The sequence below is a fragment of the Gordionus sp. m RMFG-2023 genome, chromosome 4 (genome assembly GCF_954871325.1).
Source record: "Gordionus sp. m RMFG-2023 chromosome 4, tfGorSpeb1-WG-v2, whole genome shotgun sequence".
Taxonomy (NCBI): Eukaryota; Metazoa; Nematomorpha; class Gordioida; order Chordodea; family Parachordodidae; genus Gordionus; species Gordionus sp. m RMFG-2023.
The window spans coordinates 21,784,308-21,797,851 of record NC_088778.1 but is presented as its reverse complement, the minus strand read 5'-3'; the positions used below and the strand labels follow the sequence as shown (position 1 = coordinate 21,797,851).

Below are 13,544 nucleotides of genomic sequence, written 5' to 3'. Positions count from 1 at the left end.
GGTTTAGATATTTCAGCAAGCTCATAATGCCATAATAATTAATTCATTGTAAATAATGGAAGTTTTAATTGAATTTATTATCTAAAAAATAAATTCTTTATATTTACAAAATATCGATAGTTGGTAGTAGAGATAGATTAATTTAAGTTATCCTTTATAAAGTCTCTGAAAAGAGTATCAATAAATTAAAAAGGTAAAAATAATAATAGGAAGACACCGCCGCCGAAGGTGGCGTAATTTTAGGGGGGTAGGCAAAGGTTTTTGAAGCGGGTTTGCATCCAGTGAAAATCCTGTCACGTAGACGCTGGTTGTTTATTATATAAGGTTATTGTTGTTTTTCAGATAAATTTAATGTGTCTTGCATTTCTGAAATTATTTGTCAAAGAATTTGATAAGGGATATATATTTTTTATGATAAGTAAAAAAAAATGCTGTATATTTAAATTACAAAAATGCCATTAAACACTAATGAAACTTATATGCAAATTATTTATATATTTTTTAAGATATTTTTTTTTATTGACATATAAATTTAGAATAATTTTTTTAAAAAATAATGAGGAATATTTATTATGTATTTGATAAAATTAAGAGCAAATCCTTGTTGACATTTTAATTTTTGATGGAAAAAGTGACAAAATAAATCTGGACGGTCGTCTGGAGAGGAAATAATTAATGTATAAATTTATATCATTTAGGGTTGTAGATAAAAGTAATAACGGATTACGAAAGCAGTGTACAAAACACAATACGTCCTGATAAAGATGATATGCCTATGAACGCAAAACGATATTTCTGTCAATGTCAGCATTGGTATCCCCCTCTTAGAATCATGAACGACAATGTTAACTAAACCATAAAACGGTCGTAAGTATTGTTATAAAGGCCACGATAGAACTACTGCATATTTTTCAATTAATAAAGTTGGTGAAATTGGCTGTACTGTACAATCAAGTTTGAACAAGCAAAACGATATTTCTGTCAATGTCAGAATTGGTATCCCCTTCTAAAATAGAATCATGAACGACAATGTTAACTCAACCATAAAACGGTCGTAAGTATTGTTATAAAGGCCACGACAGAAATACTGCATATTTTTCCATTAATAAAGTTGATGAAATTGGCCGTACTGTACATTCAAGTTTGAACATTCCTTTAAATATTAATGAAAGTTTCTCAGAGAATAGGATAAAGTAATATTTATATTAACACCTAGTGAAGTGAATGATAGTACAGAATTAAATGTTTATATTTGTTAAAAAATAGGCGGAGGTGGCATAGGGATGTGGTAGTGGTGATAGAAATATCATTTGGAGAAATGGGTGAAAATAAAATAAACATAGATATAAAACATAAGATAAAAAAAAAACCTCCAGATGAATTTATTTCAAGCGTAGTTCTTTATTATTTTGTCTACCAGTAACTCTAGAACGGGTAAGGCGTTTGTTTTATAGTCATTATTTTCTTTATCTTTAATAATAGATTTATCATGTTTTGTAGCAATGTGAGGGATTAGGGTTAGCCTAGACAAATAAAGAAATCAGGCAAAAATATAAATAAACTATTGTTGAAATTAAACAAACATTAAAATAATGTAAAACCGGTGGATGGGTCAATATTAGATGCATATTTATAGTAGTTAGAGGGCTATCATCAATTTTTGGGGGACTTATCAAGCCTATTATGATATTCTAAAAGTTAAATAATAACATGATGAATGTAATGTTATTAAGATAAAGGCTAATTAATTGTAAGGTAATTAAAAAATAAGATTAAAAAAGGGGGGAAAAAAGAAGGTAAAAATTATTATATTATAAAAATTAAATTAAATTAAAGGAATTGATAAGGTTTTGAGAAATAGTGGTTAATAGATAATAGAGATAGAAAGAAAAGAATGAGATAATAAAATTTTGTGATAAATAAAAATGTTTAAAAAATAAGTGGAGGTGGCATAGGGATTGTGGTAGTGGTGATAGAAATATCATTTAGAGAACTGGGTGAAAATAAAAAACATAGATATAAAACATAAGATAAAAAAAAACAAAATAAACTTCCAGATTAGTTCATTTCAAGCGTAGTTCATTATTATTTTGTCTACCAGTAACTCTAGAACGGGTAAGGCGTTTGTTTAATAGTCATTGTTTTCTTTGCTTTTCTTTTATAATAGATTCATCATGTTTTATAGCAATGTGAGGGATTAGGGTTAGCCTAGCCAAATAAAGAAATCAGGCAAAAATATAAATAAACTATTGTTGAAATTAAACAAACATTAAAATAATGTAAAACCGGTAGATGGGTCAATATTAGATGCATATTTCTAGTAGTTGGAGGGCTATCATCAAAAAAATTTTTTGGGGGACTTATCAAGCCTGTTATGATATTCTAAAAGTTAAATAATAACATGATGAATGTAATGTTATTAAGATTAAGGTTAATTAATTGTAAGGTAATTAAAAAATAAGATTAAAAAAGGGGGAAAAGAAGGTATAAATTATTATATTATAAAAATAATAAAATAAAGGAATTGATAAGGTTTGGCTATCATCAGGAAAAATTTTTGGGGGACTTATCAAGCCTATTATGTTATTCTAAAAGTTAAAAAATTATATGAATGTAATGTTATTAAGATTAAGGTTAATTAATTGTAAGGTAATTAAAAAATAAGATTAAAAAAGGGGGGAAAAAGAAGGTATAAATTATTATGTTATAAAAATAATAAAATTAAATTACAGGAATTGATAAGGTTTTGAGAAATAGTGGTTAATAGATAATAGAGATAGAAAGAAAAGAATGAGATAATAAAATTTAGTGATAAATAAATTGATTAAGGGAGGGGAAAAAAATAAAGAAAGAGTTATTTATAAGGATTGGAGATTATAAATAGGTTAGGATAAGAATATTTAAATATTTGAATATACTTGGTTATCTTTTTAATTATTGGTTATGAAAGAAAAACATGAGTATAAAAAGATTTCATTAATATGTAATTGATAATCTGAGATGAAAATTGATAAGGTAATTTAAAAAATAAAGAAAGGATTAAGTGAAATAAAAAGTTTCATTCATATATACAAATTTCAGGGAATATTGTTTTTATCAATTCAAAGACGATTTTTCAAATATCTCAATCCATGTTAGGTATGTGTACATTATCAATTCCATTCATCTGTATGAATAAAATAAAATAAAAAAATAAAAAAAATAAAATATTTTAAATATTTATTTCAAATTTCATTATATAATTGTTTATTAATTAATATGTATATAGATTATTGTTATTACTTGTTATATAAAAGTGATTTAACAATAAAAATATTTTATATACTTTTAGAATTGCAATTGAATTGAATATAAACTATAACTGATCATAAGTTATGGTATAGTTAAATTATAGATGTTATACTAATAAAAAGTATATTAAAAATTAAAACCATTGGTATCTTTACAGATTACAAAACTATATATGATATCGGATCGGATCGACCTCCAAAAAGTGGTATCGGTACACCTCTAATAATTATATATCCAAAATAATTTTAATTTGATAATCAACCATCATCTATAAAAAATTAACAATTATCTAGGAGGGACTTAAGTATAGGTATTATTATGTTAATAATAAAATTAAAATGTATAATATACTTTAATATGTTTAACAAAGTTTGTAGAGGAGTTTGTTCAACCTTTAATAACTTTTTTACTTGTGCAATTTTGACATTCGGCTTTTACCTTGTCCTTTTTCACATGAATTACTTTATAAAATTTTCCATCTATAATTTTAAGATTCAGATTTGATTCAGGAGAACCTATCTCCATAATTTCATCTTCACCACTATAAATGTTATACATTCTACAAATTAAAAAATATTACATATAAAATATAACCTATACTTATTTAGTTTTGGTGTTGTTATTTTTAATCTATCTATCTTTGTGATCTGTAAAATTTCCAACTAATCTTGGTTATCAATATATTTAAAATATAGCAGGAAAAAATAAAGAAAATAATACAAGATTTCACGAAGAAAATAAAGTTAGATTGTGTGATATGTAAATGTTTTAAACATGAATATTAAAAAGAATCTGTATCTGTATCTTTTTAAAGAAAATAAAAAAGATACAAGATTCTTTTCAAAATAAAGGATCTTAGATACAGATACTAGTATCTTATTAAAAATGTCAATAAGATACTGAGTACAAGATACAAAAGGATCTTGTATCTTAGATACAAGTATTCGCGGTACTGCCCAACTCTGGTAATTAAACTAATAAAAATGTCCTATTCTGATAATTACCCAATGATATATATATCATTATAATTACCTAAAATATATAAACCACAAATCTTTAATTGAATAATCATCCTTATCTTTATTAAAAGGAAAAATATATCAGTTATGTCTTTAAATCAATCTAATTCTTATAATATATTATATTTGTGATCTAGTTTCTCCCAGGGGCGTCGCTAGCCTTTACAATCTTAGGGGGCTCAATTAAATATTTATTATGGCCCATAATTTGCTGGCCTTCGGTCCGCTTTTGCCCGGCCTTCAGGGGTGGGGGTTTATATTAGCAAACATTACTTTTTAAAAATTTGCTAACCCTGAACAATTATTCTGAATTTCATATTATTTTGTCATAAAATAATAATTTTTAATACAAAATGTAAAATATAAAAATGTTGTAATATAGAGAAAAGTTGGAACCTAAAAGAATAAAATAAAAAATGATTAAATACTAAAATCTGATACTAAATATTTATTAAATATTAATAATTAACTATAATTTGAAAACATAATCAACATAAAAGAAACATAAAAATAAAAATTAAGTGAAAGTAAAAAAAAATAAAAAAGCCAAAAAAAATTAAAAGTCATGTTAATTATAAAAATTGTGTCTTTTATATAAAATTAACACCATCCGATTATAACATAATATAAATTTCGTCGGATTATAATCAACTTTAAATCATTATTCAAAAAGTTATATAAGCCCCATATCTTTTCATTTTTCATCACAAACAAGCATTTACATAGTGTTTAAACAGCAAACCCAAGTAATCTTGAACTTTATCTAATCTGAATAAATCTTTTTTATTCATTTTCTATAACTCATTTAAATATCACAATACAAAATATATTTATTACAGTATAAAATATTTTTGATTGCCGATATAAAAAATTTTGCGTCTAAATAATTACAAGTGATAAAAAAGGTTAATATCACTAACTTAGGATAAGCATTCGATATTATTTTATCAAAGGAAAGTTTAGCACGAATTATTAAAAAAAATATTTCTCAGGTTTTGTAATAATCATTCATTCTTTATGATATTTTTTAAAAACCTATGTTTGCTGGCGCGATGGCTCATTTGATACGTAGTAAACCAAATATAATATTTGTATTAGGAGCTCCAGGTGCTGGCAAAGGCACTCAGTCTAATAAAATTGTTAAGGTTATTTTTTAAAATAATACATTTTATTTAGTTATTATATTAGGAATTTGGATTTATTCACTTATCAGCTGGTGATCTTTTACGTGAAGAGCAGACCCGAGAAAATTCGAAATTCTCTGAGTTAATTCAGTATCACATAAAAAATGGATCTATTGTTCCTGTTGAAATAACTTGCAAACTTATCGAGAACGTTGGTATTTTGTAAAGTATTATAATAAAACTATTTTTATAGGCAATGTTAAGAAGTGGAAAGAATAATTTCTTAATTGATGGATTTCCACGTAATCAAAATAATTTAGAAGGCTGGCAAAAAGAAATGGCTGATAAAGTCAACCTGAAATTTGTTTTAATATTTGATTGTTCTGAAAAAGTATTATTAATGATACTATTTATAATAATATTTTGAGTAATTTATTAATAAGATATAAGTCTAAGCAATATAATATTTAATTTGATAAATCAAAATACCCAACCTATTAAGTAACATAAATGTTAATTGTATTATTATATTTTTGCATTTAGATATTGTTTATCAAAAGTTGAGAAATTATTTTTATAATTATCATTATTAAAGTTAAAACATAATATTATTTATTGACATAAGGCCATTTCCAAACAAAATGTTTCAAAACATTTTCCAAGGGGAATTTTTTGCAAATTTATTTCTTCTTTTCATAAACAAATGACTTTTATTATACAGATTATTTTTTATATTATAAAATATTTTAATAAATAATTTATACAAAAAGGTACTATATTCCCAGAAAAGAGGCCTACATTACTTTAAATTTAGTATTATTTACTTATTAAAGAATAAAAAGCATATAGACTTGTATCCCAAAATTATTTTTGAATAGTCTATACAAGCAGAATAAGCAAATTGAATATTTAGGGGGATAAGTTATGAGAAAGATAAGACTTAATTCTTAAATAATTACTTTTATTAATATATTATTCACCAGATAAGTTTACATATTTTTATTATAAAATTTACATTAAAGTAATGGTATATAAAATATAGGCAATGTATAACATGATTATAATAAATATGGAATGGAAATTATAAAATTGAATTATCTAATTTGCAATATAATAGTAAAGTTGTTATGCTAAAAATAAAATAATTATGAATATTATTTTAAAATACAAATATAAGGAAGGAAAACAACAAAATTATTCTATGAGTTCACAGAACAAAATGTTGAATATGAATATTATTTTAAAATACAAATATAAGGAAGGAAAACAACAAAATTATTCTATGAGTTCACAGAACAAAATGTTGAAAGTGAATATGAAATTTTTTAAACAAAAATATGAAAACGATACTATTTTTTTGAAAAATTATCATAGGTACTTTAGTATCATAATAAAAATGTCAAAAAGATACATACAAAATGATCTTGTATCTTAGATACAATTATTTATGGTACTGCCAACTCTGCTTTATAAATAATAAAATTTATAAAGTATAATATATAGAAGACATAAATTTGTCAAATAATAATTATAAAAAATATAAGCAAATGAAACTGAATAGTTTTGAATCCTTATTTAAATATAAATCATGTTTAACAAAAAAAAAATTAAATTAAGAATTGCATTGACAGATGTTTGAAAAGAGGCGCCATGAGTGGACGAGAAGATGATAATATTGAAAGTCTCAAAAAAAGGTAATTTTTTAAAAACTTTCATATAAATCTTTATATCATTTCAGATTCCACACATTCGAAAATTCCACTTTATCTATAATTGATTATTATCGTAAATTCAATATAGTGGAGACCCTTGATGCTAATCAAACACCAAATAAAGTTTTATTTGAAAAATGAATTATTTTTAAATATTTCAAGGTTATTTTTGTTAGCAATATTTGTTGCATATTTTTAGATTTTTATTTACCAAAAAATTGGATACAAGATTAAACTTAACATATATCCAATGATAAATGACTATATTTTTTGAACAATTTAATTTTATATAAAAAATTTGGTATGATAATTATATAGAGTCCAACTTAAATAATTATTAAGTTTTAGAGGTCTAGTTAAAATAATCCGGGGTTATGGACTTTCAAACTCCAATACTATCTTGGTAATAAGGATCTTAAATTACTTTATAAAATTTATCCAAATATATAAATTATATAATTTTGTATCCCTTAAAATCCTCTTCTTTTGAAGTAAACATGAATATATTTTTCATAAATTCTCCATTACTGATATATTTCCCGTGAAATAAAAATAGTATTTTGATCTAAAATTTGGGACGGTGATAATATTTATGTTATTTATTATTAATGAAAGATCTGCAAGGCTCAGCCCGTCCGCGGATCTTTTTTAAAAAAAAAAATTATAATGGGTCGGGTAATTCGTACATAAAAAATAAATAGGCCGGTCATCGATATATACAAATCGGGCCAGGCTCCGACTCGGATTTTTTGTAATTTAAATAGACCAACCCGGGCATTAAAATTTTGGTATTTATATTTTTTAATATATAGATTTAGTAATACTATTAAATAAATTACAATATGCTTATTTCTTTAACATAATTTATTATCACATTGTGATAGTGTAGAGTAATCGGCTAAAAATCTCACCTAGGCCTAGGCTTAGCCGAATTTTTTCATCTAAAACTCAACTAAGCCATTTTGGAGTTGGCTAAAATTGGCCGATTACCAACACTACATTGAGCGTACATAGGACCATCCCTTAAAAATTTCTAATTTCAAGAAAAAATATATTTTATAAAAATAATATGAGGCATTTTATTTATTAATAAATTATCTTAGAAATTTTTAAGAAATGTTTTTTGTCTCCTGAATAATTTAAAAAAGATCGCTTACGAGGTTTTGCTGTGACGACTATATATCTTTAATTTGTATGATATAAATTGAATTACATTTAAATAATCGTTTATTCAAGCCTTAAAGGTGATTGGCTTACGCTTCAAAAAATGTAAAATAAATTATGATGAAAAATATATCGAGATAATTAAGTTTTTGGAAACAAATAATATATGAATATCCAAAAAATTGAAATGAGAAATGCGATAAGGATATATAGAAATATTTTATGAGTTTGGACATAAAATAAGGGAAATGCATTAATTTTTATTTAAAAAAAATTCAAAATGAATTAAATTTGGTGTTTTTAGCACTTCCCTATAAGCTTTTTTAAAAATTTGGGCCATAACGAGACAGTCCTAGAGTTAAAAAAACTCTTGCCATTGTTCCGCGAGCAGGCTTGGGGCCGAAAAAATCTATTTTTCAGGTCTATAATATTCACAGGGTATTATATTGATGTTAAAAAATGATGACGCTCTAAAAAAATTTTTTTAAAAATATTTTCAATAAGTACTGTTTTGTTTTAATGCCTATTTTTTTAAAATTATTTTTAACAATAGCATCCAAATGTAAAATAATTATACATATAACAGTAGCATATATGTTTAGGTTTACAATATTAAATTGCTATAAAAATGTTATATTTTTTTACATAATAATTATATTATGTTTGAGGTTTTATATATAATGATTATTTATATTATAAAATGTCTATTTTTATAAATAAAATCACATTGCAATTATTCTCTAATGATAGCTTCCTCTATATTTGGTTTTTTCCCAAAAATTATAAAAAACGTTTCATTTTCATTTTTACATAAATAGTTAAATATATTATTAGTAAACACATATCTAGAAAAGGCTGGCAATATGAAATTCTAATTCATATCAAATTTTTGAAAATATAACTCGATTTAAAATATATTTAGATTTTAACTATTTTACTTATCTACGTGTTAAATATATCGGAAAGGACAAATAATATCTATAAAAATCATGGAATCATAAAATTAAAAAATATTTATTATTGGGGCAAAAGAAACCTTAATGCATTTAGACATAATTAATTTTTAAATGACAATTTAAAATCCGATATTCCAACTCAGTTTAGCTCATAGTTTTTATTTAGAATTTAACTAGTTTATGTTTTTATATTTTCTTAAGTGACCTAAATATATTTAAAAACCTCATAATTTATAAATTTTCATTAATTAATATAATTATTAAACGACCAAAATCTTCCATTAAAATATTCAAAATGCTTGATATTAATCAATTATCAGTTATTTATTGTTGTATCAGTATTTAGTATAACCTTCAAGTTGAACAATTTATAAATCAATACAGCCTTAATTTACTTGTAAATAAATGTAATAATTAAGAATTTAAAACAAAAGTTAAGCCACTTATAAATCTTTACAGCCTAGATTTTCTTGTAAACAAATATAAGAATTTATAGTGAAAGTAGAAAAATTGCACAACCTGTAATAATTGTCTTAAAGGACCTAAATTTATAAAAATAGCCTTCAACTACATAATAACAACTTTTATATAGAAATATAATATAATTATTTTTTATACTTTAAAATATATATAATTTATTATTATTTGAGTTGTATAATAAAATTGTATTAAAAACAATATAAAATAGTACTAAAATATTATTAATTTTCATTCCCAAAAATGATCATAAATTTTCACAAAATTTGAATCATTACCTATATTTGAGCCATAGAATTAAGATACAATGCGGCTAATTAAAACATGAATTTTATATACAAATATAAAATAATACTATTCATAGATGTAATTTTAGATTCCTAAATGTTATAATACTTTTTGTTGTGGGAATTGAAAACCTGCTTTAGAATCTACATTTTCCTCTATACTGTTCAACAAACTAAAGATCCTTGCTTTTTATAATAAGAGCACCAGAATTTTTTGTTAAAATGTTTTATTATATATATATAAACCAGATGTTTGTTGGGTGCATATAATAATTTGGCTTTTATTGTTGCAAATTTCTTCTTCCCCTGATTATAATTTAGGTTATATACTTTTTAAATTTCCTCTCATATGATCTTACCTGCTGTTGAATCTTAAAATTTTAAATCATTTTTACTTCAAAGGGTTCTATGCACTCTTACATTCTCTATAAATAAATATTCTGACAATAAAACAAATAGTTTTATGGCTTTAATTTTTTTGGTCTGTAAATTTATAAAAATGGGCACTATTATTTAAAAGTTATTTTAAAATATCGAGTCAGGAACTACTTATTTAGGTAATTCAGAGGCTTTATTAAAAATAAATTGGTAGATGAATCTTTATATCATAATATTGCATATTGATAGCAAATATCTTCTAAGTCTCAAAATTTATAATTCCTACCAAATTATTTTTTTCGCAAGAATTTCACAAGTTTATAAATTTTAATATAAATTTTATTTAGATTTCTATTATATTAAAAAAAGGTTAATTTTTTTTAAATTCGGAAAAATGATTTAGACCACTATTTTATTTTTATATAAAAATATGTTATTTATTTTAATGAAAATTAATAAATTATATTTTTGATATTTGGGTCACAGCCTACCGAGAATTTTCAGGGCTACAATAAAATTTATATTTATATTTAGACTAAATATTTTTAGAGTAATTTGAGATTCTTAAAACGGAAATTGCACCTATGTTGGACAGAGCGCATAACTCTAAATGAGCTATTTAAAATTTTTATACAAATTTTACAAAATATATAACCACAATATCCCAAGCTCTATTAATTTTACTGGTAGGCGCGGCCCAAATGAAGATTTTAAAATAAAAACTAGGCTCACGTCCACTCTTTAGTATTTTCTATTCTTCTTTAAAATTATTTTAGTTTAACTATTTAAGTATTGATTGATATAATTTAGTGATCTGCATCGGGCTTAATTTTTCAAGCCCGTCCAGCCCGAATTTATTTAAATATAGAAATATTTTTATAATTACTCAAAATAAACGATATAAAATCAAATATTTTTATTTTATATAAAAAATCAACATAAAATTGATAAATTTAGATATATTTAAAAAAAATTCTACGGCCCGAATTTTCTTAAAAAATATTAGGCCACCCAGTCCGAATTCGATTTTTTTTAAAAAATAGGCCCTGATCTCTAATTTATATGTAAAAATTTATATTATATTATAGATTTTAATATGATTTATTTTATATTTATTTTTTAATATAATGTATAATATTTAAAATAAATTAAAAAAAATAAAATTATTCAATATTATCGAATTTATTATTCATACGAATACGAATAGTAAGTTATTCGATTTGTTTATACAGATTGAATGCAAATAATTTAATATTCGATTCATATCCAATTTTAAATAGGCCTAATTCACAAGTGTATATATTATAAAAATAATATTAACGCTAGAAAATACAATATTATATAAATATAAAATTTTATTTATCCATTTCACAAAAATCTTAAAATCAATAACTTAAATGTAGAATATATATATATATATATTAAGAGATACAACATAATTTTAAAAAGTAAATATTATCATCAATAAAACAAAAATGTAGAATTTATCTAATATACAAAATATTTTAAAAACGAATAATGTCGCTTCCTAGAAAATTTTACGATAGCGAATCTAGAGGGGAGGGGATTTTGGTCTGGTTACCTTTTCACCTTCTTGAAAAATGTAGGATTATTCACTTTAATTTAAATAAATAAATGCACATTTTTTTCAGCGGAACTGATAAGAACGAAGAGTTTGGAGATAATTGTATCTAAAAAATTGGGCCGAGCTTGGGATAAAATAGAAATTAATAAGATCTTTTCCTTTTTTAATAGATATTTAGAATATGACAAAGCAATTCATGATTTTTATTTTATTTAACTTTATAAGTATACGTTTAATTTATATTTTTATCGGGCCGGCGGTAACATAGTTCCGACCCTTAGTACATTCCCTTTTTATTCTTCTTTTTTACCTAATTGAATATCACATCACATTTATAAAATGAATTTAATAAATAAGAAAGTTTTAAAAAAAAATCAGAAAATGGGAGATATTTCATATTCATTTCCTTTTTGATATCACTAAAATAGATAATTAAACATTAAATTATCAAAGTTATTGCTAAATTAACATTAAATTAAAATAGAGATAAAATAAATATTTTGAGTTTAAGATATTATTTTAATACAAGCTTTATGAAAAATTCAGGTCGTGCCTAGGTTTCTTTCGATTTTGCAGGTCTCTAAGCGAAACTTCTATTAAAAGGAACTTTCCATTTTTTATAAACATGAAGGAGCAAGCTTGCAACCCTTCCAAAAACCTCTAATTTAACTTGTATATTTTTTCTTAAACTTATTTGTCTAATCATATATTATTTTGTTAGGTTTTTGAAGATGTCAAAAAAGTTTTCGCCAAATATAACATATACCCACAATTCACTGGAAATGGAAACGGCTCAATCGGACATCATTAGAAAGAATACTTTTTCTAACTATTTTTTAAATAGTTAGTGATTTAGTAGACTTAGGTTTCTAGTTTAATCAATACTCCTCCTTTTTTTATGATTATTGTTTTGAACATTTTATTTATTTATTATCTTATTTATTGATTATCCAAAAATCAACACAATTTATATTACCAAAAAAAACTTATCCAATTATTTACGAATGAATTATTTTTGTACTTCATTTATATATATTTATGTTAAATCAACATCTAGATAATTGAATTTATATAAATTATGTAACATTTTATGTCATAGTTGAAATTGAAAATAATGCAATAAAATGAGAACACTCTTTTTTTTATTTGCATTTTTTAGAAAAAATCACGATAAATTTTAATAATATCCGCGTTTTATTATATGGACATATTTAGTTTAATTTTCTCCTTATCGTTGATTTATGGGGGAAAAAAATTTAATCGTTTTTTAAATTTATTAAAAAAATTTCTAAATATAATATCTACTCTTAAAAATATAACATTTATTATAATTAAAAAAAAATTGAATTTGTTTGGAAATGTTTAGTCTCCCTTTTAAGAGGACTAGCTATCGCTGCTACCATTTGGAAATGAGCTAGTTCCCGCTCCCCCTACAGAGTTTATAAAAGGAGTTCCGCTGCTCCTTTGATTTTTTTTAATATCGTAAAGTACATAAAACAAAATCATTTATCTAATATATTTTTTTTCAAAGAAAAAGGTACATTAGAAGAA

The 13,544-nt window shown here is 23.4% G+C and overlaps 1 protein-coding gene across 1 annotated transcript; it reads left to right on the top strand.

Annotated features, from left to right (window-relative positions):
• The first annotated feature begins 5,273 nt into the window (after positions 1-5,273).
• Positions 5,274-13,132, top strand: LOC135927974 (UMP-CMP kinase-like). Its single transcript, XM_065464270.1, has 6 exons — positions 5,274-5,455; positions 5,499-5,645; positions 5,688-5,825; positions 7,052-7,128; positions 7,173-7,269; positions 12,715-13,132. The coding sequence occupies exons 1-6, from the start codon at positions 5,348-5,350 to the stop codon at positions 12,802-12,804; spliced, it is 657 nt and encodes a 218-aa protein (XP_065320342.1). The 5' UTR covers positions 5,274-5,347; the 3' UTR covers positions 12,805-13,132.
• Positions 13,133-13,544: the final 412 nt, after the last annotated feature.

What these genes read in the sequence shown, in the direction of transcription:
- LOC135927974 (XM_065464270.1), top strand. Translation starts at nt 5,348, where the DNA reads ATGTTTGCTGGCGCGATGGCTCATTTGATACGTAGTAAACCAAATATA. An exon ending in AGTCTAATAAAATTGTTAAG is followed by an intron (nt 5,456 to 5,498) that starts GTTATTTTTTAA and finishes TTATTATATTAG; the next exon opens with GAATTTGGATTTATTCACTT. An exon ending in TATTTGATTGTTCTGAAAAA is followed by an intron (nt 5,826 to 7,051) that starts GTATTATTAATG and finishes AATTAAATTAAG; the next exon opens with AATTGCATTGACAGATGTTT.